Below are 26,153 nucleotides of genomic sequence, written 5' to 3' on the forward strand. Positions count from 1 at the left end.
TTGAGATGGTCTCTAAATTTAGGTGAGATATACTCAAGATCATACTTGGGCTCTCATGGCATTGTTTTAATTTTCTTCAATTTCAACTTGATCTGGCATATGCCTAATTAATTGTTGGCCCCTGGCCTTGTTCTGACAGAGGATATCGAGCTTCTTCATGGTCTCTTTTCACAGATGTAGTTCATTTGATTTCTGTGTATTCCATCCGGTGAGGTCCATGTGTATAGCCCACCATTTGTGTTGAAAAAAGTATTTTCAGTGAATAAGTCATTGGTCTTGCAAAACTCTATCATGCAATCTCCCACTTTGTTTCTATCACCAAGGCCATATTTTCCAACTAGCAGTCCTTCTTTGTTTCCAACTTTCGCATTCTAATCACCGGTAATTATCAGTGCATGTTGATATGCATGTTTGATCAATTTCAGCCTGCGGAAGTTGGTAAAAACTTCAATTCCTGCATCTTTGGCAGTTTAAATAACTTATATATAGTCAATCACTATGAAACTCTATGGGGCAGTTCTACTCTGTCCTGTAGGGTCGCTATGAGTCAGAATCGACTCGACGGCACTGGGTTTTTGGGTATGATTGACAAATCACTTCAGTGAACATACAGAAGAGTTCCATCAGCCCCTGCCCAAATTCCCTCATGCTAGCCCTGTCCCCGAACCTGGCAAAGTCTAATCTCTTCTCCATCCCTATTGTTCTGCCTTTTCATTATGCTATCTCCCCTTGTTGAAGTGGGACAGCAGCCTGACGTGCAACTTCTTCATCTTCCCCTGGATCCTATTTCAGCCTCTCTGACTCCTGGGCCAGGCCTGTGTTAGCTTTGTGATGAAGAATGTGCTAGCTTCTCCTGATACAGTAAAACTCGTGAAAAGGGGATCTAGATAGGACTGCCCTGTTTTTCCGGGTCTCACAAGTTTTCTACCTTTGACAGGGTGTAGTCTTACCACTTTCCTATCACGGTCTATTAGCAGAAAATATTTGAGTTTTCCTTCTCTGACAGGTTTCCGCCTTACACAAGTTCCACCTTCACAGGTTTTACTGTGTATATCTATTTTGTGTCCCTGGGTCTCAGGGGTTTAGCCATCTCAGTGGTTCTGTTCCCTCCCTGAGCTATAGTTATGGATCCATCCTGTATTCCTCCTCTTCTCCTAGAGAAGAGGTTTTACTGTTGTTCCTCAGTGCCCTAAGGACAACACTGTTTGTTACCCTTCCCATAGTAGTTCAAGGTTTTTGTTCTGTTAGGGAGATAAGGGGGGAGGATCTGGCTGGAATTTTATGCCTTTCCCTGGGTGGCTGCTGTTCCCCTCCCGTAGGCCTTTACCACATTGGATTTTTAATTGGATGCTAGAAATTTTGAATTTTATGTTGTTGAATGCTGTGCTTTGTTTTATTAAAGATTTTTGTACTTTTGTCCTCTTAGTTTTCTCTGAATAAGTCGGATTATTTAGAAGCTTGTTTTAAGTTTATTTAGGGTGAGTTTCCAGTAGTCTTTATTCTAGGACTAATTTAGCCCCATTTTTATGGCATGAGACTTTGGGTCACTACTGTGTGCTTCATTATTTGGTGAGTCATTTTGCATAGGCTGGTTGGAAAGTAATGATTTCTGGCCCTGTGTGAACTCTTGGGATTGTTCAGCTTATTGGTCCCCTATTTGTTCTTTTCTCCTGTAGGTGTTCTGTAGTACAGTCACCTGGAGTTTCACTCCAAGAATGCACATACTGGAATTTGATCAAAGACTCCAGGGATCCCATATGCCAACTTGTATAGTTCTTTCTGTTTATAGCTTCTTTCTCTTGGGTACTTTGTCCTGCAAATTTTAGCTTCAAGTTCTGCAAAAAATGATACTGGTTTATTCAACTCAGAAAGTTGGCCAGGCTCTGTTTGGGTTCCCTAGTCATTTGTTAATTGCCTTTAGGAGGAGACTATAAACAATTGTCAGCACAGTTTTTTTATTTTATTTTATTTTTTATTGCTCTCACAGTTCATAGTGCTTAGCTGCCTATTGTCCACTGAAGACTAGGAAGTAGTTGTTTCTTACATTTTGTCCAGTTGCTTATAGCAGGAAGTTAATTCTAGACTTTTATTTCTTCACGTTCCTAAGTGGAATTCCAGAAGTCATTGTTATCTTCTTTCTCCTGTTTTCAATGTCTTTTTTTTTTTTTTTTTTTTCTCCATGCTTTCTTTTAGTGTTGGATATCAGCAATTGGATTAAGTGCCTTGGTGTGGTTTTCTTTGTTTTTATCCTATTGGAGTATCACTGAGCTCCTTGTATATGTGGGTTTATGATTTCTAATTTTGGAGAATTTTGGCCACGATTTATTTATTTGTTCTGCCTTCCCTCTAATCACATGTATGTTGGACTGTTAGATGTTTCCCACAAGAAAATGAGGCTCTGCTCATTTTTTGATAGCTTTTTTTCCTCTGGGTGCTTGATTTTTAATTTTTTTTTCCTTAAGTGTTCAAATTCACTGATTTTTTTTTTCGAGTATCTAATTTGCTGCTAAGCACACGCAGTGAAATTTTCATTTCAGATATAGTTTTTAGCACTAGATATTCTATTTGGTATTATTTTAAAGGCTTCTTTTTTTTTTATTATACTCATGTTTTCCTTTAAATACTTGAACATATTTATAATAACTGGTTTAATGTCTTTATCTGCTGATCCCATTATCTCTGTCTCTTATGGGTATATTTCTATTGGCCATTTTTTCCTAGCTATGGATCACATTTTTTCCTGCTTCATACATGTCTAGTAATTTTTATTGTAGGTTGGACTTTGAGGTTTTACATTATTGAGTGACTGGATGTTTTTATCTTCCTTTAAGGAGTGTTGAATTTTATTTTAGCAGGAATTTAAGTTATTTATTATTCATTCGGGAAACCCTGGTGGTGTAGTGGTTAAGTGCTACGGCTGCTAACCAAAGTGTCAGCCCCTTGAATCCACCAGGCACTCCTAGGAAACTCTATGGGGGCAGTTCTACTCTGTCCTATAGGGTCACTATGAGTTGGAATTGAATTGATGGCACTGGGTTTTGATTTTGGTATTATTCGTTCATTCTTTGGAGGCCTAGTTTTTAAGCTTTGTTAGGGTTGGTTTTTAATAGCTTTTACTGTAGGGCTAATCTTAAGCTAAGAGCCCTCTGGAGTTTCTCCTGAATGCTCCAGACCATCACTGAAGCCTTTCGACCCTGGCTGGCTGGGACTTGAACATCTTCCTGGCCTTGCTGGGAGCCTGTGTGAATTGTTCAGTTAACAGCTTGCTAATGGATGTATTTTCCTTCATAAATGTTCTTTATCTTGTCCACCTTTATTGAAATTCAATCAGAGATTTAAAGGAACCTCTATACAGATTTTTGGGATGTTTTCCTGTTTGTAGGTTCCTCTTTGCCAGTAAAATGTCTTGTAAACTCTATCTGTTCAGCCTCTGCATACTCTAGTATCTGTCTTGCCTGTAAGGCTGCTGTATCCTGCTTGGGTTCCTCCTCCCTGTACCAAGGTTCAGGAAGATCCTCCAGGCAGAAATCTAGGGTAAATGTTAGGTTCAGCTTATTTATTTTCCTGTCCTCAGGGATCACAGTCCTGAACTTTTTTGTCCAATGTCTTACAACAGCTCTTTATTATATTTTGTCTAGTTTTATCAATTATAATGGCGAGAGAGTAGGTTTGGTACCGTTTACTCTATGATTGCCAGAAGCAGGAGTAATTATTATATTTTATTTCTATTTGAATCAGTTTTTAAAATAAAATTTTAGTTACACAAGTATAACTTTTAATGTATTCTCCTGGTAAAACAATTCTGGGAAAGTTAAAGTTTCCCTTTGTTAACTCTCCTGATCTTGGTGTTTTCTTTTTCATATCTAATTGGTGCTATCAGTTTAGTACACAACTTTTTAGGTACCTTTTCTTTCTATTTACATGAATACGTTTCGATAGAAAAGCTATAATACAACTTTTATATGTTATATGTAGTTTTAGTATGAGAGTTCAGAGTGTATTTATTTCTCTTCCACTTGTTTTTTTTAAAAAAACAAATAAAATGTATTAGAAATGTATCTCATTCGTACAAACAAACAAGCATATTTGTTGCAATTTTATTTTTAGTGAGAATAGAGATGATACTTCAACAGCCCATCTTCTGGACTTGGTATAGATGATTTCATTTCTTTCAGACCTTGCCAGCCAACCTTCAGTATTGTCCCAAATATTACTCTTGTGTGAAGGCAGACAGACAGATTTCATCTCAGCCCCTGACAGTTGCCCTAGGGCCACTTTTTGTTTTTAGTTTCTACTCTTGGCATGGAGCATACTTTGTATTTTTTTTTTTTTACCTATTAGGGTCGCTATGAGTCGGAGTTGACTCGATGGCAACGGGTTTATGCAATTATATACAGTACGCTGTTCTTCATTAAACACTCAGAGATTCCTCACAATTCTTATTTATTGAAAGCTCCCCATTCTGTTTTCTAGTTCAGCTATTGATTCTTTTTTTTTTTTTCTTTTATAGTTTGTAGTTCGATAAGAGAGGATACACTCGAAAATGTATCATTTTGCCATCCTGAAGCCACTAATGACAGTCCTCTTTGCCTATAGTTTTCTTAAATCATTGTATCAGAAACTAGTATAAACCTTTGTGTATTTGCCCATCACTGTTGGAGGAGACATGTTAGGGTGCAATAAGGTGATTGAGCCAGAGACTATTCCCGGAATGACCTCTTTTTTTCCCCAAATTTTGACTTCGTTCAGTAATATCCTCTTCATATTGCCATGCCCTTGCTTGGCCTTCTCTCAGTATTGACATGAAAGTTAGGAAAGTTACACTTTGTTAACCTGAATTGAGTTCAGGTATGATGGATAGAACTGTAAAGTTTCTTTTTAACCAACCATAAGCCCTTTCCAACAGACTTTCTATTTGTCATGGAGATATTTTCAACCTGTTTTGTAGGATTTTTAAAACATCGAAATTGGAGAAATTTGAGGAAAACCTTTAAAAATTTTTCTTTATTATAATCTTGAATTTGGATTAAAACCAAAAATCAATCCCACTGCCGTTGAGTTGATTCTGACTCATAGCGACCCTATAGGACAGAGTAGAACTGCCCCATAAGAGTTTCCAAGGAGCACCTGGGGGATTTGAACTGCCAGCCTTATCTCTTAACCACTATGCCACCAGGGTTTTCTGAATTTGGATTAGCACTGATTATTGTTTATAGTATATGAAATACCATTGTGTACAGTATACAAAATAACAAATTGCCATCTAAGATATAACAGTAACTCAAGTCTCTTTACCCTTTAAGTTATACATTATGATTTTTTTGGCCTGAAAGGATATTAAATGGAGACAACTTCTTCATAGAGCTCCCCAATATGTAAAGACATCACACTGGAACTTTTTTGTCTATACTTGGCCACCTTTAGTATCTTAAACAAGATCTTTTGATAGAAGAGAATGATATAAGGACCAGGAGGGATCAGCTTGAGAAATTAAACCCGGAAATTCTGGGTGGTCCTGGCTACAAGTCACTATTTAAAGTAGATTATTCAGTAAAAGGTTCTTGAAGAGATTCAGCCCTGCTCCATTCATATCACTGTTAATGCAGATATTAAGATGTTTATTAATTTTCCTGTTGTTTGTTACTTTGTTAGCCTGGTTGTAGTAACTAGGTAGTAGTGCAACTTCTTGGGAATTTAAAAGCATTGTGCTTTGGTAACTTGCAGAGATACTTCAATGTAAAATCTGATCCTGGGAAAGGGTATGTGGGAAGGAGCCTTACCTTTCCCCCATCCCTCTCATTATTTCACAGAATGAAATCTAGTAGACCCAGAAAGAACCTTAGTGATTATCTAGCAATGTTTTACAGGTGAAGAAACTGAGGGCCGGGGAGATAAAATGACTGGTCGAAGGTCATATAGGTAGTAAAGAGCCATGTAGCTCAACCCTGACCTGCCCTACATATTTCTGATATGTTGGGAAGCCATACTGTCTAAACTGTATATGATATTTATTTACACAAATCTAGTTCAGAAAGGCAAAAGAGTTTCTCTCTGAAATTTTTGTCAGTCTTACACAGCTTAAGTTTAGTAAAGGCTTTTCTAGCTGTCCACACAACTACTTCTGCCCCCATCCTTTGTGCTTTTCTTGAGCATATTGATAAAGAATATAGGAACTTCTTTATTCAGCCATTAGGAGAACCCAAATAGAGACTGAAGACTAGGAAGGTTGCCATGAATGACACTATTTTCTCTCTCATAGAAAAAAAAGAAAAGAGCGTAGAATTTGTCCAGTCAGTAACTAAACTCGTAAGTTTTAAATTTCAATTGATGAGCTCAAGTATAGTAAGGGCCTTTCATTTTTTAAATCACAAGTAGTATTCCCTGAAAAAGGAAAAAAATAATTTTGGTCTTCTGTATGAGTTTGGTTTTTGATATTAGCTGAAATAAGGAGGGAAGGGAATGGGAGTGTGTATTTCATCCTAGCTAAAATTGAGTTTGTATTTTTGTGCTTTACTTGATATGAAATTTGTGAAATAAATTCTGAACTGGCAATTAGTAATACCATGCATTTTGATACAACAGGATAGACATGATCCAGCTGGTGCTCAAAATATTTGTCATGTATGGCACATGAATATAGAAGCCCTTCCAGAGTGGATAAACTGCCTAATACAAAAAGTAAGTTTTGTAGTTTCTGAGTAAACTTAGGAAGACACAATTTTCAGAATGTTTTCATTTTCATTTTTAGAGCCATTTTTTTAGATGCTTCATTTTAAGAGACATGAGTGCATAAGTCCTGATTACACTTACTGGCTTCTTCACCATTACTGCAGTACTCCAGATACTTTCATACCTCAGACTTTGCACCTTGTATTTCTTCTTCCTTGGATGCTGTTCCTACACATAGTCACCTGGTTTGCTCCTTCATTTCGATAGTTCTTTTCTTTCAGTGGAAACTCTGGTGGTTAAGTGCTACAGCTGCTAACCAAAAGGTTGGCAGTTTGAATCTACCAGGCGCTCCTTGGAAACTCTATGGGGTGGTTCTACTCGGTCCTGTAGGGTTGTTATGAGTCGGAATTGACTTGACAGCAATGAGTTTGTTTGTTTTTTACTTTCAGTGGGAGCCCTGGTGGCACAGTGGTTAAGAGATTGGCTGCTAACCAAAAAGTCGGCAGTTTGAATCTACCATCTGCTTCTTGGAAACTCTATGGGCCGTTCTCCTCTGTCCTATAGGGTCTCTGTGAGTCAGAATTGACTCGACAGTAATGAATTTGGTTTGGTTTGGCTTTTACTTTCCGTGAGGCATTTGCTGGCCAACCTATCAACTGCCCCTCATTGCTGATCTTCACACTTTCTTTCTCCCTTCTCTACTTTATATAGGTATCTGTGTTTACACACACACACACACACACACACACACAATAATATATACTAATAAATGTGCATAATTATATACGGTATATATAGCACTCATATATATGCACACACACACAAGCATGCATAGCTTACTTCTTGTTAATCGCCTAGCTCACCCAATAGAATATGAGTTTCATATAGTCAGAACTTTTTTATTTTGTTTATTACAGTAGCCCTTGCACCTGGAACAGTGCCTGTTGAGTGAATAAAATATCCTATATTTGCCATTCATATATCACACATACACACATATATACACACACACATAAACCAGGTAGTCACTGTTATTGCCATAACTAAAATAAAAATAGTACATTTTTACGGATCCTTAATGAAGTTTTATAAGAGCAAGAATCCACCTTATTAATAGTATTTAGCTATTTCTTACAGTGCAAAACATCTAAGTCCTAGAAAAGTATAATTAATATGATTTTTGGAAAAATATAATTACATTTTTCTACTGCCTTAAAATATAGCTTACTTTTTTTGTTTAAAAAAAAAAAATAACATTTGGTAGATATGGCTTGAATCCATTCTCATACTGTAATGATTTCCTGGGGAAATGCCAGTATGCTGCTTTAAGTGTCCTGAACATCACAGAGTGTATGAGGACACTGCAGATGTTCCACCATTTCTGTTGAAAAGATCATTTTAAGCCAATTCATTATTTTCCAATCTGAGTATAGAAAATGCGCTATTTGATGTATGCAGCCAGCATCTTTTGGTTGTATATAAAAAGCCAAGAAGAGCTTTATTCTGTTGCTTGGGTAAAGTTCCCTCCCACAGTGCTTGGTATGCAAGAAGTGTATCAAAACAGATACTTTTCTGTGAGATTTTACTTGCAAATTAAGCGCTGTAGACTGATTTGCTTCCTGGTTCCATAGTGTATTTTTCTTTTCATTAGTTCACACTGTATCCATGTTCAACCCATTGTTTCAGAGACTCTTTTTTAGAGTTCTTAGGAGTACTGTTTGGATGGACATGATTTGCAATATGTTATCATTCCAGAGCTGCTTATCTCTATATATTTGAAGGCATGTTTCCATTTGCTGTTCTGTCTACTCATCAGAAAACAGAAAGCTAGTCTTTTCTGTGGGATAGAAAACTTTCATGTAATCAGCTTTTTTTTTTTTTTTTTAACTCGCATTTTCTTTGGTTGCTTTACAATGAAAGCATTGTCCTTTTTTTTCTTTCTTTGTTACCTGTAGACCCAGTGGACAGTTGGAAAACTGAATTGTCCTTTCTGTGGGGCCCGTTTAGGGGGCTTTAATTTTGTCAGCACTCCAAAATGTGCCTGTGGCCAGCTTGCAGCTGTACATCTCTCCAAGAGCCGGACCGATTATCAGCCAACAAGGGCAGGCAGACTAATGAGACCATCGCCGAAATACTCGTCACGTCCTAGAGTTCAGTCAGGTCGTGACAAGGAAACTCTGCTGACAGGTGGCACCTCCAAAAAACAAAATCACAGGCTTTTAGACATGGCCCAAAATAATTATGGGCCTGGAAGATTAACAGAAGCACTCTGCCTGGAGGTGCGATCAACACATTTTGAGACGAACGAAAAACTGCCATTCAAAGCATCAAATCCAAAATACCAGCTTTTTGTTCCCCAGCTTGCGACTGGCAGATGCACTGGAAGAGCTCTTCATAGAAAATCACACAGTTTGGATCTGAACATCAGAGAGAACCTGACTTTATCACCTACTCTGTATGAAATACATAGTAAGAGTACTGCCTATTCTAGGCTAAATGAAACACAGCCTATTGACCTTTCTGGCTTCCCTTTAGAGAGTAGTAAAAATAGCTGTTCCTTTCAGAATCCATCCGGTTTTGATCATGATATGCTGCTGCAAAGATTTTCGGTGGCTCCCTGTGAGACCCAGACACAAAGAGAAGGAGAATTTCAGTGTAGTCTAGAAGCTTCTGCAGTGTACTCTGACCATGCTAGTTCTAACAGCCTAACTTTCCTGATGGACCTGCCCTCGGCTGGCAGGCGCATGCTGGAGACCTCGGACCAGGAGGAGCACCTCTCCCCTCTGGACTTCCTGCACTCGGCCAGTTTTTCATTGGGCGCCATTAACCAAAGGCTCAGTAAGAGAGAAAGGAGCAAGTTGAAGAATCTGAGAAGGAAACAACGAAGTCATGAAAGATGGCTACAGAAGCAGGTAATTTGTTTTTTAAGACTTTACTAAAAATTCTGTATTATAAAATGTTGAGGTTTGGGGAGCGGAGCTAACTTTAAATTCCTGTATTACAAAAACTTGGTTTTAATGTTTTTTGAAATGACAGCTCTGTGTAGGTGCACTTAATAATCTCATAACCTTATTATAATTGCCATGTATAACTCTCTCCATATGCTTCAGAAATGTTTAGAAATGCCCCTTTTGCATAGTTTTGCCCAGTTCTGCTAATATTTTAGGGATATAGTCTCATAATATTGAGACTAGATTGCTTGTCACATACATTTTTAATTTATTACATGTTAGGATTGCTTTGCAGTGATTTTATTTGAGAGTAAATTGAAACAAAGAAATGTTTCTCTAAGTAAATCTAATATAATGATGAATTAATTCACTTTTATCACACTTATAGGGTTGCTGTGAGTTGGAATCGACTTCATGGCAATGGGTTTTTTCGTCATATTTAGCTTAGATGGGTATTTTCAAGGAGCCTTAGTTAATATGTGCACGTATGGTCTAGATATGACTAACTGCCAGCTTGTAATAATTATCTAAAGGGTGATTTACCCTTACTTTGACTTTATAGGGTAGTGTGCTTCTCTATGGTTTGAACTGCTCCCCTGTCCATAATGACATGTTCAAGGGTAGGGTGAGTGAAGGAATTGAACAATGAATGTTAGATGCTGTAGAAGCCAATTAATGTCAATGAATGAAGCGCTCCTGAAAATTTAGAAGTTTAAGGACTAGTATAATTTCTGTATGAACTTTTTTTTGCAAATTACCTTTATTATTTTTTTGTCATACTAGATAATAGTCCTCATTAACAAGTGTCTGTTGAGTATTAACAGTGTCCTCAGTGCTAAAATATAAAAAGGGGCAACTTCACATAATCATTCTTTTTAAAAACACAGTGAACTCAATACTGCTAATGATTCTAGTGGTAGACTCAATAAAAAAAATTACTACATTGAATGCTTCGGTCAGATAAGGTATTTTTTCATCTTTCAGTTACATAGTACAGTTATAATAATAGGTGATTATTTATTATATTTTTGACTGGTTGCTGACAAGGGAATCCAGTCTGACTTATATGCAAGTGATAGTGTAAAGTGACTTCACGGTATATATTGTAGACTATAAAAAATGAATGTTATACTATTATAGTTATAATATTATAATATGTTTTTAGTCTTTATTTACTGAAGCCGCAAAATTCAAAACTTCTATTGAAAATCTGACTTATACCTGCATAAATTGGAGAACAAATATCCAGTGTCTTCATAGCAGAGAAAATTGAAAGAGTATAATAACATAGAAATTACATTAGTTAGCAATTTGGGTACACGCCATGTTTAGAGCCAGAAAGAATAATAATTATTTTTAAAAGTCAATCATGTGAATTCAAGTAAAAAGATAAATCCTACAAAGAGTTCATATATGAAGTAAATTAATGACTTAGCTATTCAGTTCATTTTATGTTTAATAGAGATGAATTAATTCAGTAAACATTTACTAAATGTCTGCTTGCAAGTTACAATGCCTGGGTAATGAAAAGATGACTTCAATACAGATCCTGCCTCTTTTAAATGGGGGGAGCTAAGCATAAAAAAAAAAAAGCATACAAGGTATAAAGGAAAATTTCACTATAGTTAGTGATAATTTTAAGGAAGTTAAAAATAATTGGCAGGGAAATCTAAATTTCTGACTTTTATTTGACATTTTTAATAAATCTTTGTGCAAACTGGATATTTTTCAGTGACAGACATCATGATAAGAAGCATTAATGATACTACAAAAAAGTAATTTAAAGTTTTGAAGCTTAGGGGTGTAAATTAAAGATTGAAACAGAAACTATGCTGTTAGAATATTTGGCCAGTTCATAGTGTTTTTTGTTCAGCAAACATAAATTACTTTGGAGAAAGTCACAGTGCTGGGAGCTGCTTTTAGCCAGTCAGCATCTTTTTTTTATCCAGCATTGTCTATTTTTTAATTTTAATCTTCAAAAACTATCATGTAGTAAAATTGACTTCTTATTGGCATATAGCTCTATGAATTTTAGCACTTGTACAGATTCATATGACCAGTACCCCAGTAAGGTTACAAAACAGTTCCATCACCCCAAAAAACTCCCTTGTACACCCTCCTCCCACCCCTAATCCCTGACAGCGTGATGTGTTCCTCATCAATTTAGTTTTGTCTTTTTGACAGTGTTATCGAAATAGAATCATACAGTAACTTCTAACTTCTTTTACTCAACATAATTGCCTGTGAGATCCTTAAGGTGTTGCATATATTGATAGTTCTTTTTTTTGATGAGTAGTATTCCATTGTATGAATAAACCATATTGTTTAGTCATTCACCTGTCAAAGGACAGATGTGTTGTGTCTAGTTTTTAGCAATTATGAATAGAGCTGCTATAAAGATTCATGTATAAGTTTTTGTTTGAACCTAAATTTTCATTTCTCTAGGGTAAATATCCGGGAGTAGGATTGCTGGATCATACGGTAAATGTATGTTTAACTTTATAAGAAAGTATTAGACTGTTTTCCAGAATGGCTGTACCACATTGCATTCTCAGCAACAGTGTGCAAGAGTTCTAGTTACTTTGCATCCTCATCAGAACCTTGGTTTTCTCATGTTTGTTTTTTTTAATTTTAGTCATCCAAATAGGTAAGTAGTGGTATCACATTGTAGTTTTAATTTGCATTTCCCTAATGACTAATGATGTTAAACATTTTTCATGTGCTTATTTTCCAATTGTGTATATTCTTTAGCAATGTGTCTTTTCACATCTTTTGTTCATTCTTTAATAGGGTTTTCTGTTTCCTTCTTGTTGAGTGTTGAGAGTTCTTTATATATTTTGCATAAAAGTCCTTTGTCTGATAAGTGATGTGCAAATATTTTCTCACAGTTGATAGCTTGTGTTTTCATTCTCTTAGCAGATATTTTCACCTGCAGAGGAAACATGTTTAATTTTGATAAAGTCCAACATATCAATTTTTTTTTCTTTTGTAGATTGCGCTTTATGTGCCACCTCGAAGAAGTCTTTGCCTAACCTTAGGTTACAAAGATTTTGTCCTATGTTTGCTTCTAAAACTTTTATAGTCTTAAGTTTTACATTGATTATTATGGTTCATTTTGAGTTAATTTTTGAAAGGTGTGAGATTTAGGTTGAAAAAAATTTTTTTTTTTTGTATAGATAGGCCAGTTGTTCCAGCACTGTTTGTTGAAAACACTATTATTTCTCTACTGAAATGCTTTTGTACTTCTATCAGAAATCAGTCGGCTATACTGGTATGGGATTTTTTTCATGGGCTCTCTATTCTGTTCAATTCATTTATGTGTCTACCCCTTACCCAACAGTACTTTGTCTTGGTTATTGTAGATTCATAAAAAAAAAAAAAAAATTTTTTTTTGATTCATAGTTAGTCATAAAATCAAGTAGTGTGATTCCTCCAACTTTATTGTTCTTTTTCAAAATTATTTTAGTACAAATTTAGTAAAATTCCTTTGACTTTCTATATAACACTTAGAATCCACTTGTTTATATTTACAAAAAATCCTATTGGGATTTTGAGTGGAATTAAGTCTATTTGATTAACTCAATCAAGCTGATCAATCTAAGTTGATCAACTTGGGGAGAATTGAAGTCTTTACCATGCTGACTTGGCCAATCCATGAACATGTTGTGTCTTACCTTTTATATAGACCTTTGATTTCTTTCATCAGTATTTTGAAGTTTGCAGCGTATAGAACCTGTGCATGTTTTGATAGATTTATACTTAAGTATTTTTTCTTTTTTGGAGCTATTGTAAATTTTTTTTGGTGGGTAGTTACAATTATATATTGCTAGTATATAGAAACACATTGACATTTGTTTTGGCTTTGCATTTTGTGATTTTGGGTGTACAGATCTTTCTGTCAGATTTATTTCTAAGTATTTCATATTTTTATGCTGTTGGTCATTGATATTGTTTTATTAAATTTCATTTTCCAATTGTTTATTGATAGTATATAAATATAAAATTGATTTTTATATATTGAGCTTATGTCCTACAACCTTTCTAATCTCATTTATTAGTAATAGCTTTTTGTTTTGCTTTGTTTAGATTCCATTGTATTTTTACTTAGATGATTTTGTTGTCTACAAATAAACACAGTTTTACTTTTTCTTTTCCAATCCAGGTGCTTTTTTTTTCTTTATGTTATTACTCGTACTAGAACCTGCAGTATAGTATTGAATAGAAGTGGTGAGAGCAGACATCCTTGTCATGTTCCTGATGTTAAGATGAAAACATCTAGTCTTTGACCATTATGTATGATGTTAGCAGTAGGTTACTGTAGCTGCCCATTATCAGGTTGAGAAAGTTCTCTTCTATTTCTAGTTTGTTGAGTGTTTTTATCATGAAAGGATGTTAGATTTTATCAAAATACCTTTTCTGCATCAATGAGTATGATCGTGTGGTATTAATGTTAATACTGATTGATTATCAAATGTTGAGCCAGCGTTATATTCCCACAGTAAACTCCACTTTGTCATGGGGTATTATTTTTTGTATATTTTTGAGTACTATTTACTATTATTTTTTGCAGATGTTTGTGCCTCTGTCCGTAGGGATATTGGTTTGAAGCTTTTTCTTTTTTTGTGCTTTGTCTGGTTTTAGTGTTAGGGTTGTGCTAGTCTTACAAAATGAGCTTGGAAGTGTTCTCTTCTGTTTTCTAAAAAACATTGCGTAGAATTCATTTTTTTTTTTTTAAGTATTTGGTAATGAAACTGTATGGGCCTGGAGGTTTCTTTTTTGGGAAGATTTTTAGCTATGAATTTAGTTTCTTTGATAATTGTAGGACCATTCAGCTTTTCTATTTCATTTTGGGTAAGTTTTGATAGTTTGCTGTTTTTGAGGAATTATCTAAGTTATAAAATTATGTGCATAGCATTGTGTTCATAGTTTTCCTTTATTATCCGTTTTTAGCGGGATCTGTAGTGCTGTCCCCTCTTTCAATTCTGATATTGGGCATTGTGTGTTTTCTGTTTGTGCCTTTTTCGGTCTTGCTAGAAGTTTATCAATTTTACTTACCTTTTGAATGATTTTTCTCTTTTTAAATTTATTTATTTATGTTCTTATTCTTTCTGCCTGTTTTGAATTTATTTTCATCTCTTTAGTTTCTTATAATAGAAACTGAGATTATTGTTTTAAGATTTTTTTTCTCATATAAGCCTTTAATGCTATAAATTTCTTAATTTCTGCTTTAGCTCCATCCTATGAATTTTGTTGTTATATTTTCATTTTAATTCATTTAAAACTCTTCTAATTTCCCTTGAGACCTCCTTTGTCCCCCCTAGTTTGTCTAGGTGGTTAACTAAAATGTTAGCATTTGAAGAAATAATCAAAAGCTTTATCCTGGGATTAACAAGCTCCTCTTCTAGATTCAGAGAAGGTAACTTGTTGCCATTAGTATAGTTACATAATATTTTAAAATAATCCTATTTAAATGGAAATTCATTTCGCTGTGTTCTTTTTTAATACAGATTTTTAAAGTTGCAAATTTTTATTTCAAATGTCTTATAATTCTGTCCTGTATTTTTTTAATTGTGGAAATACACACAACAAAACATTTGCCATTTTAGCAGTTTCAAAGTGTACAATTCAGTGACACATATTATACTTTTGTTGTGCAATGCCTATCCCTGTCTTTTTCCTAATCATTCCACTACCATTAACATAAATTCAGTTCCCCCCAAACAAAAACTCTCGCTTTTTCCCTCTGTCCTGGTAACCACTAATTAACCTTTGGTTTCTAAGTATTTGCTTATTTCATATAAGTAAGGTCATACAGTATTTGTCTTTTTAAGAATGACTTATTTAGCTTAGCACAATGTTTTTAAGGTTCATCCATGTTGTGGTGTATATCAGGACTTCATTTCTCTTCCATTATATGTATATACCACATTCTGTTTTTTCTTTTATTTATTGATGGATATTTAGGTTATTTTTACCTTTTGGCTGTCATGAAAGGTGCTGCAGTGAACACTGGTGTACAGATTTCTGTATGCATTCCAGCTTTCACTTCTTGCTTATATACTTAGGATTGGATTGCTAAGCCATATGGTAGTACCATGTTCAACTGTTTGAGAAAGGACCAAAGTATTTTCCACAGCAGCTGTAACATTTCGCGTTCCAATCAGCCATGAATGAGGGCTCCAATTTCTCCATATTCTCCCAACACCTCACTTTCTGGTTTTTTGATCATTGCCATTCTAACGGAGGTGAGGTAGTACCTCATAGTGGTTTTGATTTGTATCTCTCCAAAGGCAAATGATTTTGAACATCTTTTTGTGTGCTTGTTGGCTGTTTGAATATCTGCTTTGGCAAAATATCTGTTTGAAGTTCTTTGTCTATTTTTTTGATTGGGTTGTATGTCTTTTTTTTTCTTTTTTTGAGTTGTAGTAGTTTATATATATATATATACACACACACACACACACACACACACACACACACACACACGGAAACCCCAGTGGCATAGAGGTTAAGTGCTACAGCTGCTAGCCAAAGGGTCGACAGTTTAAATCCGCCAGGTGCTCCTTGGAAACTCTATGGGGCAGTTCTACTCTGTCCTGTAGGGTCACTATGAGTCAGAATCAACTTGACAGCACTGGGTTTTTTTTTTTTTTAACACACATACATACATATGCATACATATATATATATATATACATAAACATATACATATAAACCAAACCCATTGCTGTCAAGTTGATTCTGACCCATAGGGGCACTATAGGACACAGTAGAACTGCCCCATAGGGTTTCCAAAGAGCAGGCTGGTAGATTCAAAACTGCTGACCCTTTGGTTAACAGCCCAACTCTTAACTACTATGCCAAAGGTCCAATATCTAAATATATATATACATATATATATTTAGGTATTGGACCTTTATCAGATATATCGTTCTTGAAATTTTTCTCCTAATCTATAGGTTTTCTCTTCACTTTGTTGATAAAGTCCTTTGATGTATACATTTTGCTGTGTTTCCATAACCTTGGGACTATTTAATATGAATAAAAGAAAATGTATCTCTAGAGGCTACAAGAAGCTATTGTGAAAAGAGAGATTTTGTCATGATGTTTCTGTGGAATATTGTGCATGAGAATTTAATTGACCAAATACTATGATATGTAATTAGTAAATGGTTTGGGTCAGGCGCACCTTACTCTTTAAGGTGACATCTTTGCTTTTCAACACTTTAAAAAGGTTCTTTGCAGTAGATTTGCCCAATGCAATGCGTCATTTGATTTCTTGACTGCTGCTTCCATGGGTGTTGATTGTGGATCCAACTAAAAGGAAATTCTTGACAACTTCAATCTTTTCTCCATTTATTATGATGTTGCTTATGGGTCCAATAGTGAGGATTTTTGTTTTCTTTATGTTGAGGTGTAATCCATGCTGAAGCCTGTGGTCTTTGATCTTCATTAGTAAGTGCTTCAAGTCCTCTTCACTTTCAGCAAGCAAGGTTGTGTCATCTGCATAACGCAGGTTATTAATCAATTGCATCATATGCACATGAAAGCTGAACAATGAATAAGGAAGACTGAAGAAGAATTGACACCTTTGAATTGTGGTGTTGGTGAAGAATATTGAATATATCGTGAACTGCCAAAAGAATGAACAAATCTGTCTTGGAAAAAATACACCCAGAATGTTCCTTAGAAGCAAGGGTGGTGAGACTGCGTCTTACATACATACTTTGGACATGTTGTCAGGAGGGGTCAGTCCCTGGAGAAGGACATCATGCTTGGTAAAGTACCGGGTCAGCGGAAAAGAAGGCGGCCCTCAATGAGGTGCATTGACACAAGTGGCTGCAACAATGGGCTCAAGCATAACAATGATTATAAAGATAGTTCAGGACCGGGCAGTGTTTCGTTCTGTTGTGCATAGGGTCAGTATGAGTCGGAACTGACTCGATGGCACCTAACCACAACAGCAACAATTAATAAATCACTGAGCCATCTATTATAATCCTGTTACATTGTTCTCAGTGAGTTAAAAGTCTACTTATAATTTCACATGGGTGTGATTTAGGCACTGGGGAGAATGGAGGCCAATAAATTACATTAAAGACTTGGTATTCAGGTTTATCTAGAAAAGAGATATCTCTCACAAAGGTGCTAGTTTTTATTTTCATTGATTTGCACATAGGGATCATTTTGAATTTTTCACATTTTTTAAGGGAATTCATTTCATCTTTTATCCCTTGATTCATCATCTGGAAATTATACACAAATCACACTCCAAATATCTATTACGTTGTCTTCTTAAAAGTGGGCTTTTTGTACTTCTGAGTTATAATAGTAATTCAAGTATTAAAGATTTATTCTCTATTCATGCACTTCTTCAAACAGAAAATTAATGGTTTATTGAAGTGAAAAGCCTCCGTAACAAAAATAAATAAGACAGTTTTAATTAGATAATACAGATTTTTGCTCTTTTTGTTAAATACAGAAGTATGGTTATGAAATGGTCTTTTAGGCAAGAAGTTAATAATTGAAAGAACACTATGATCAGTCATGTATTGAAACAGGTCAGCATTTATTGCTCTCTACTTTGTGTCAGAATATTCTTTCAGTACATGTTTGTCACTCTTCATTTAATTAATGTATTTAGGACTTGCTCAATAGGCTGATATGCCCACTTCTGTCTTTCAGGAAGTCGCCATCTAGTCGTATAATAAGATATAAATATATGATCAATTTAAATAAACACAACTAAATATCTTAGTTTTATTTTTCTGCAGTATTGCAGAATTTTAAAATATAGATAAATAGGTGTGAAACAAAAGTGCATAGACTTGGGAATGCCTTTATCTTAAGTAATTACATAGATCTGAATTTAAATATCCTTCAAATTATGAGGGAAAAGTCAGTCTTAACAAATTTGAAGAGTACAGTAAGGAAAGGTAGGTCTTGTAAGTATGATAAAAGTTCATTTAAGAGAATATATCTGAAGAAGTAAAAGTTGAGTTATAACTTAAGGAGTAAGTGGTGAAGTGTGGATGGAGTTAACAGACTGAGAAGTCCAAGGGAACAAGGAAACTGTCATTATTATTTTGTTGTCTAATTCTTAGTAGTAAATGCTGTATAAAATAGGTGCTTAGGAATTTTTTTTTTAAATAAACATTTATATTTTAGAATAGTTTTATATAAAAGGGAGAGGCAGAGCCAAGATGGCAGAATAGACAGACGCTTCCATCGAGCCCTCTTTACGTCAAAGACCCGAAAAAACAAGTGAAACAAGTATATTTGTGACAAGTTGGGATCCCTGAGCATCAAAGGCAAGCTTAGACAATGAACTGAGGGGCAGGAGAAGGAAGAGACTGTTTAGAAGCGGAGAGGAGTTACCAGACCTGAATGGCGGGGAGCCCTCAGGCACCATTCCCAGAGCGGTTGCGGCGGTGGCAGTGGTGGTGGCGGGCTGGTCCTAGCATTTGGCCGCAGTTTCCTCAGGGAGAAGCAGCCAGCCACACAACCCACTCACACCTCCGGAACCTGAGGAGAAGTGCGCTCTTGGCAAAAGCTAAGTGCTTGCGTTTATTTTACTGCGTCCCCCTGCACCCCTAAGCCAGCTTCAGCAGCTGAATCCCTAGGCCTGAGGTAGACCCTGGTGAGTACCTGGAGCTGTCCTCCCGGCCTTGGGGAAGGAAAAAATTTGCAACTGAAGGGAAAAGATAATTTCCTAGCTCCATTAACTGGGGGAGCTCAGGACAGAAGTGGCACCTGTCCAGGCATAAACCGTCCGTGGACATTGAGCACCTCTCCTTTCTGCATGGACCTGTGTGGGCCTATTTCGGGAGAATAGGCCCTTGTTGGCAAATTCCAACCATTTCAGCGGTGTGGTGGAGAGGTGGGTGTTTGACGTTTCACATTGCTTTGCTTATTAAACAAGGTCATCATCTACCCACAACAGGGACCTAAGGACTGGTGGCTCCACTTAGATTGCCCAGCCACCCACGACAGGGGTCCAGGGATAACTGGTACTTCCCAGTCCGTACAACAAAGACTTTGGGTGCCCGTGGTCCCTTTGCAGAGCCCACCTACCAGCACGCTCTAGGGAACAGAGATGCGTTTTCCTCAGAGACACTCGGGGGTTGTCTCAGCCCCCTGCCTTGTTCATAGCGTGACCCCCTGCTGCAATCAGATGCTGGTATATACGCCTATCGCCCTGCCCCTCTGAGACTGTAGGACAGAGCCTGTACCACACACTTGATGATCAGCTACCTGGAAACCTGAGCTGAATTCATACAAGAAAACTGAATGGACTCCTAGACTCATATACCTGATAACAGCTCTAACCAGCTGGGGACAGGACACCAGAGCTCCAAAGGTGAAAATAATAAAGCTAGCTCGCTCAAGCAACCCATAGGGGTATACTAAAGCAAAACAAAGCAAGCAGCTACGACCCAGTAAGCAAGCATAAACTAGTACGATAACTTATAGATGGCTCAGAGACAACAGTCAATGTCAAGTCACATAAAGAAACAGGCCATGATCACCTCAACAGGCTCTCAAAACAAAGAATCCAGGGATCTTTTAGATGGAAACACAAAAGTTTAATATACAGAACCCTTCAAGACATCAGGAAGGAAATGTGGCAGTGCTCAGAACAAGCCAAGGAACATACAGATAAAGCAACTGAAGAAATTAGAAAGATTATTCAGGAACATAATGAAAAGTTTAATAAGCTGGAAAAATCCATAGACAGCAATCAGAAATTCAGAAGATTAACAATAAAATTACAGAATTGGATAACTCAATAGAAAGTCAGAGGAGCAGAATTGAGCAAGTAGAAGCTAGAATTTCTGAACTTGAAGATAAATCACTTGGCACTAATATATCTGAAGAAAAATCAGATAAAAGAATTAAAAAAAAAGGAAACCTTAAGGATCATGTGGGACTCTATCAGGAGAAATAACCTACGAGTGATTGGAGTACCAGAACAGGGAGGGATAACCGAAAATACAGAGAAAATTGTTGAGGATTTGTTGGCAGAAAACTTCCCTGATACTGTGAAAGATGGGAAGATACCTATCCAAGGTACTCATCGAACTCCACATAAGGTAGATCTTAAAAGAAAGTCACCAAGACATACTATAATCAAGCGTGCCAAAACCAAAGATAAAGAGACAATTATAAGAGCAGCGAGGGATAAAAGAAAAGTCACCTACAAGGAAGAGCCAATAAGAATAAGCTCGGACTACTTGGCAGAAACCATGCAGGCAAGAAGGTAATGGGATGAAACATTTAAAAAATCGAAGGAAAAAAGAATCATATATCCATCAAAGCTGTCTCTTAAATATGAAGGTGAAATTAAGACATTTCCAGATAAATACAAGTTGAGGGAATTTGTAAAAACCAAACCAAAACTACAAGAAATACTAAAGGGAGTTCTTTGGTTAGAAAATCAATAATATCAGGTATCGACCCAAGACTAGAACACTGGGCAGAGCAACCAGAAGCCAACCCAGACAGGGAAATCAGAAAAAAAAACAAAGCAAGATTAAAAAAAAAAAAAAAAGGCCCAACACAAGGTAACGGTGATGTTATTATATAAAAGAAGACTATTAAAATAATAAAGAGGGACTAAGAAATGTAATCATACACCTTCCATATGGAGAGGAAGATACGGTGATACAAAGAAATAAAAGTTAGTTATAAATTTAGAAAAATAGAGATAAAGAATAAGGTAACCACAAAGGAGACAAACTATCCTACTCATCAAAATAAAATACAAGGGAAAATACAGACTCAGCAGAAACAAAATCAACAACAACAAATATAAGGAAAGGACAATATACAAAGAAAATCTACTCAGCACATAAAATCAAGTGGGAAAAAGAAGCTGCCAACACACAAAAAAAGACGTCAAAATGATAGCACTAAATTCATACCTATCCATAATTACCCTGAATGTCAATGGACTAAATGCACCAATAAAGAGACAGAGAGTGGCAGAGTGGGTTAAAAAATAAGATCCGTCTATATGCTGCCTACAAGAGACATACCTTAGACTTAGAGACACAAACAAACTAAAACTCAAAGGATGGAAAAAAAATATATCAAGCAAACCACAATCAAAAAAGAGCAGGAGTGGCAATATTAATTTCTGACAAAATAGACTTTAAAGTTAAATCCATCATAAAGGATAAGGAAGGACATTATATAATGATTAAAAGGACAATACACCAAGAAAATATAACCATATTAAATAATTATGCACCCAATGACAGGGCTGCAAGATACATAAAATGAACTCTGTCAGCATTGAAAAGTGAGATAGACAGCTCCACAATAACAGTAGGAGACTTCAACACACCGCTTTCAGTGAAGGACAGGACATCCAGAAAGAAGCTCAATAAAGACACAGAAGATCTAAATGCCAGAATTAACCAACTCGACCTCGTAGACATATACAGAACACTCCACCCAACAGCAACCAACTATACTTTCTTTTCTAGTGCACATGGAGCATTCTCTAGAATAGACCACATATTAGGTCATAAAGCAAGCCTTAGCAGAATCCAAAACATTGAAATATTACAAAGCATCTTCTCTGAGCGAATGAAAATAATTTTTTTTTTTCTCTGAGTATAAGGCCATAAATGTGGAAATCAATAACAGGAAAAGAAATCAAACACTTGGAAACTGAACGATACCCAGCTCAGAAAAGACTGGATTCTGAAGACATTAAGGATGGAATAAAGAAATTCATAGAATCACATGAGAATGAAAACACTTCTTATCAGAACCTTTGGGACACAGCAAAAGCAGCACTCAGAGGCCAATTTATATCAATAAATGCACACATACAAAAAGAACAAAGGGCCAAAATCAAAGAACTATCACTACAACTTGAACAAATAGAAAGAGAGCAACAAAAGAAACCCACAGATGCCTGAAGAAAACAAATAATAAAAATTAGAGCTGAACTAAATGAAATAGAAAACAGAAAAACAATTGAAAGAATTAACAAGACCAAAAGCTGTTTTTTTTGGGAACTCAACAAAATTGATAAACAGTTGGCCAAACTGACAAAAGAAAAACAAGAGAGGAAGCAAATAACCCAAATAAGAAATGAGATGGGCGATATTACAACAGACCCAACTAAAATTAAAAGAATCATATCAGATTATTATGAAAAACTATACTCAAACAAATTTGAAAACCTAGAAGAAATGGATGAATTCCTAGAAACACACTACCTACCTAAACTAGCACAAAGAGAGTTAGAATAACTTAATAGACCCATAACAAAAGAAGAGATTGAAAAGGTAATCAAAAAACTCCCAACAAAAAAAAGCCCTGGTGCGGACAGTTTCACTGCAGAGTTCTACCAAACTTTCAGAGAAGAGTTAACACCACCACTACTAAACGTATTTCAGAGCATAGAAAAGGACGAAATACTACCAAACTCATTCTATGAAGCCACCGTATCCCTGATACCAAAACCAGGTAAAGACACCACAAGAAAATTATAGACCTATATCCCTAATGAATGTAGATGCAAAAATTCTGAACAAAATTCTAGCCAATAGAATTCAACAACATATCAAAAATATAATTCACCATGACCATGTGGGATTCATACCAGGTATGCAGGGATGGTTCAACATTAGAAAAACAATTAATGTAGTCCACCACATAAATAAAACAAAGGACAAGAATCACATGATTTTATCAATTGATGCAGAAAAGGCATTTGACAAAGTTCAACACTCATTCATGATAAAAACTCTTAGCAAAATAGGAATAGAAGGAAAATTTCTCAACATAATAAAGGGCATTTATACAAAGCCAACAGCCAACATCACCCTAAATGGAGAGAGCCTGAAAACATTCCCATTGAGATCGGGAGCCAGACAAGGATGCCCTTTATTACCACTCTTATTCAACATTGTGCTGGAAGTCCTAGCCAGAGCGATTAGGCTAGATAAATAAAGGGCATCCAGACTAGCAAGGAAGAAGTCGAAGTATCTCTATTTGCAGATGACCTGATCTTATACACAGAAAACCCTAAGGAATCCTCCAGAAAACTACTGAAACTAATAGGGCAGTTCAGCAGAGTATCGGGATACAAGATAAACATACAAAAATCAGTTGGATTCCTTTACACCAACAAAAGGAACATAGAAGAGGAAATCACCAAATCAATGCCATTTACACTAGCCACCAAGAAGATAAAATACTTAGGAATAAATCTTACCAACGATGTAAAAGACTTATACAAAGAAAACTACAGTACACTTCTGCAAGAAACGAAGAGAGACTTACGTAAGTGGAAGAACATACCTTGCTCATGGATAGGAAGACTTAACATTATAAAAATGTCTATTTTACCAAAAGCAGTCTATACATTTAATGCAATTCCGATCCAAATCCCACGGACATTCTTTAATGAGATGGAGAAACAAATCACCAATTTCACATGGAAGGGAAAGAGGCCCCGGATAAATAAGGCATTACTGAAAAAGAACAAAGTGGGAGGCCTTACTTTACCTGATTTTAGAACCTGTAATACCACCACAGTAGTCAAAACAGCCTGGTACTGGTACAACAGCAGATACATGGACCAGTGGAACAGAATTGAGAATCCAGACTTAAATCCATCCACATATGAGCAGTTGATATTTGACAAAGGCCCCAAAACAGTTAAATGGGGGAAAAGACAGCCTTTTTAACAAATGGTGCTGGCATAACTGGATATATCCATCAGCAAAAAAATAGGACAAGACCCATACCTCACTCCATGCACAAAAACTAACTCAAAATAGATGAAAGACCGAAATATAAAATCTAAAACGATAAAGATCATGGAAGAAAAAATAGGGACAGCGTTAGGAGCCCTAATACGTGGCATAAAAAGTACAGAAAACATTATAAAGAATGTAGAAGAAAAACTAGATAACTGGGAGCTTCTAAAAATCAAACACTTATGCTCATCCAAAGACTTCACCAAAAGAGTAAAAAGACTACCTACAGACTGGGAAAAACTTTTTAGCTATGACATTTCTGATCAGCACCTGATCTCTAAAGTCTATATGATACTGCAAAAAGACAAATAACCCAATTAAAAAATGGGCAAAAGATATGAATAGACACTTCACTAAAGAAGACATTCAGGTAGCTAACAGATACATGAGAAAATGTTCACGATCATCAGCCATTAGAGAAATGGAGATCCAAACTACAGTGAGATTTCATCTTACTCCAAGAAGGCTGGCATTAATCCAAAAAACACAAAATAATAAATGTTGGAGAGGCTGTGGAGAGATTGGAACGCTTCTACACTGCTCGTGGGAATGTCAAATGGTACAACCACGTTGGAAATCGATTTGGTGCTTCCTTACAAAGTTAGAAATAGAACTACCATAGGATCCAGCAATCCCACTCCTTGGAATATATCCTAGAGAAATAAGAGCCTTTACATGAACAGATACATGCACACCCATGTTTATCGCAGCACTGTTTACAATAGCAAAAAATGGAAGCAACCTAGGTGCCCATCAACGGATGAATGGATAAATAAATTATGCTATATTCACACAATGGAATACTATGCATCGATAAAGAACAGTGAGGAATCTGTGAAACATTTCATAACATGGAGGAACCTGGAAGGCATTATGCTGAGTGAAATCAGTCAGTTGCAAAAGGACAAATATTGTATAAGACAACTATTATAAGAACTTGAGAGATAGTTTAAACTGAGAAGAAAACATTATTTTGTGATTACAAGAGGGTAGAGGGAGGGAGGGAGGGTGGGAGAGGGGCATTCACTCATTAGGCAGTAGATAAGAACTACTTTAGGTGAAGCGAAAGACAGCACACAATACAGGGGAGGTCAGCACAAATGGAGTAAACCAAAAGCAAAGAAGTTTCCTAAATAAACTGAATGCTTCAAAGGCCAGCGTAGCAGGGCCAGGGGTCTGGGGACCATGGTTTCAAAGGACATCTATGTCAACTGGCATAATAAAATCTATTAAGAAAATATTCTGCATCCCACTTTGAAGAGTGGCGTCTGGGGTCTTAAACACTAGCAAGCAGCCATCTAAGATGCATCAATTGGTCTCAGCCCACCTGGATCATAGGAGAATGAAGAACACCAAGGACACTAGGTGATTACGAGCCCAAGAGACAGAAAGGGCCACAAGAACCAGCGACTACTACATCCTGAGACCAGAAGAACTAGATGGTGCCCGGCTACAACCGATGACTACCCTGACAGGGAACACAACAGAGAACCCCTGAGGGAGCAGGAGAGCAGTGGGATGCAGAGCCCAAATTCTCATAAGACCAGACTTAATTGTCTGACTGAGACTGGAAGGACCGCAGTGGTCATGGCCCCCAGACCTTCTGTTGGCCCAGGACAGGAACCATTCCCGAAGCCAACTCTTCAGACATGGATTGGACTGGACAATGGGTTGAAGAGAGATGCTGGTGAGCAGTGAGCTTCTTGGATTAGGTGGACACTTGAGACTATGTTGGCATCTCCTGGCTGGA

The 26,153-nt window shown here is 36.4% G+C and overlaps 1 protein-coding gene across 4 annotated transcripts in view; it reads left to right on the forward strand.

Annotated features, from left to right (window-relative positions):
- Positions 1-26,153, forward strand: part of RNF180 (ring finger protein 180) — a 306,365-nt gene that overhangs the window by 83,893 nt on the left and 196,319 nt on the right. For 2 of the 4 annotated variants that reach the window (XM_064272421.1, XM_064272417.1), the window contains 3 exons: positions 6,583-6,678; positions 8,625-9,581; positions 12,066-12,101. In XM_064272421.1, the coding sequence (XP_064128491.1) occupies positions 6,583-6,678; positions 8,625-9,581; positions 12,066-12,101 (1,089 nt within the window). The remainder of the gene's footprint in view (positions 1-6,582; positions 6,679-8,624; positions 9,582-12,065; positions 12,102-26,153) is intronic. The other 2 variants (XM_064272434.1, XM_064272424.1) reach the window with 2 other exon arrangements.

Source organism: Loxodonta africana, chromosome 2, assembly GCF_030014295.1.
Source record: "Loxodonta africana isolate mLoxAfr1 chromosome 2, mLoxAfr1.hap2, whole genome shotgun sequence".
Lineage (NCBI taxonomy): Eukaryota > Metazoa > Chordata > Mammalia > Proboscidea > Elephantidae > Loxodonta > Loxodonta africana.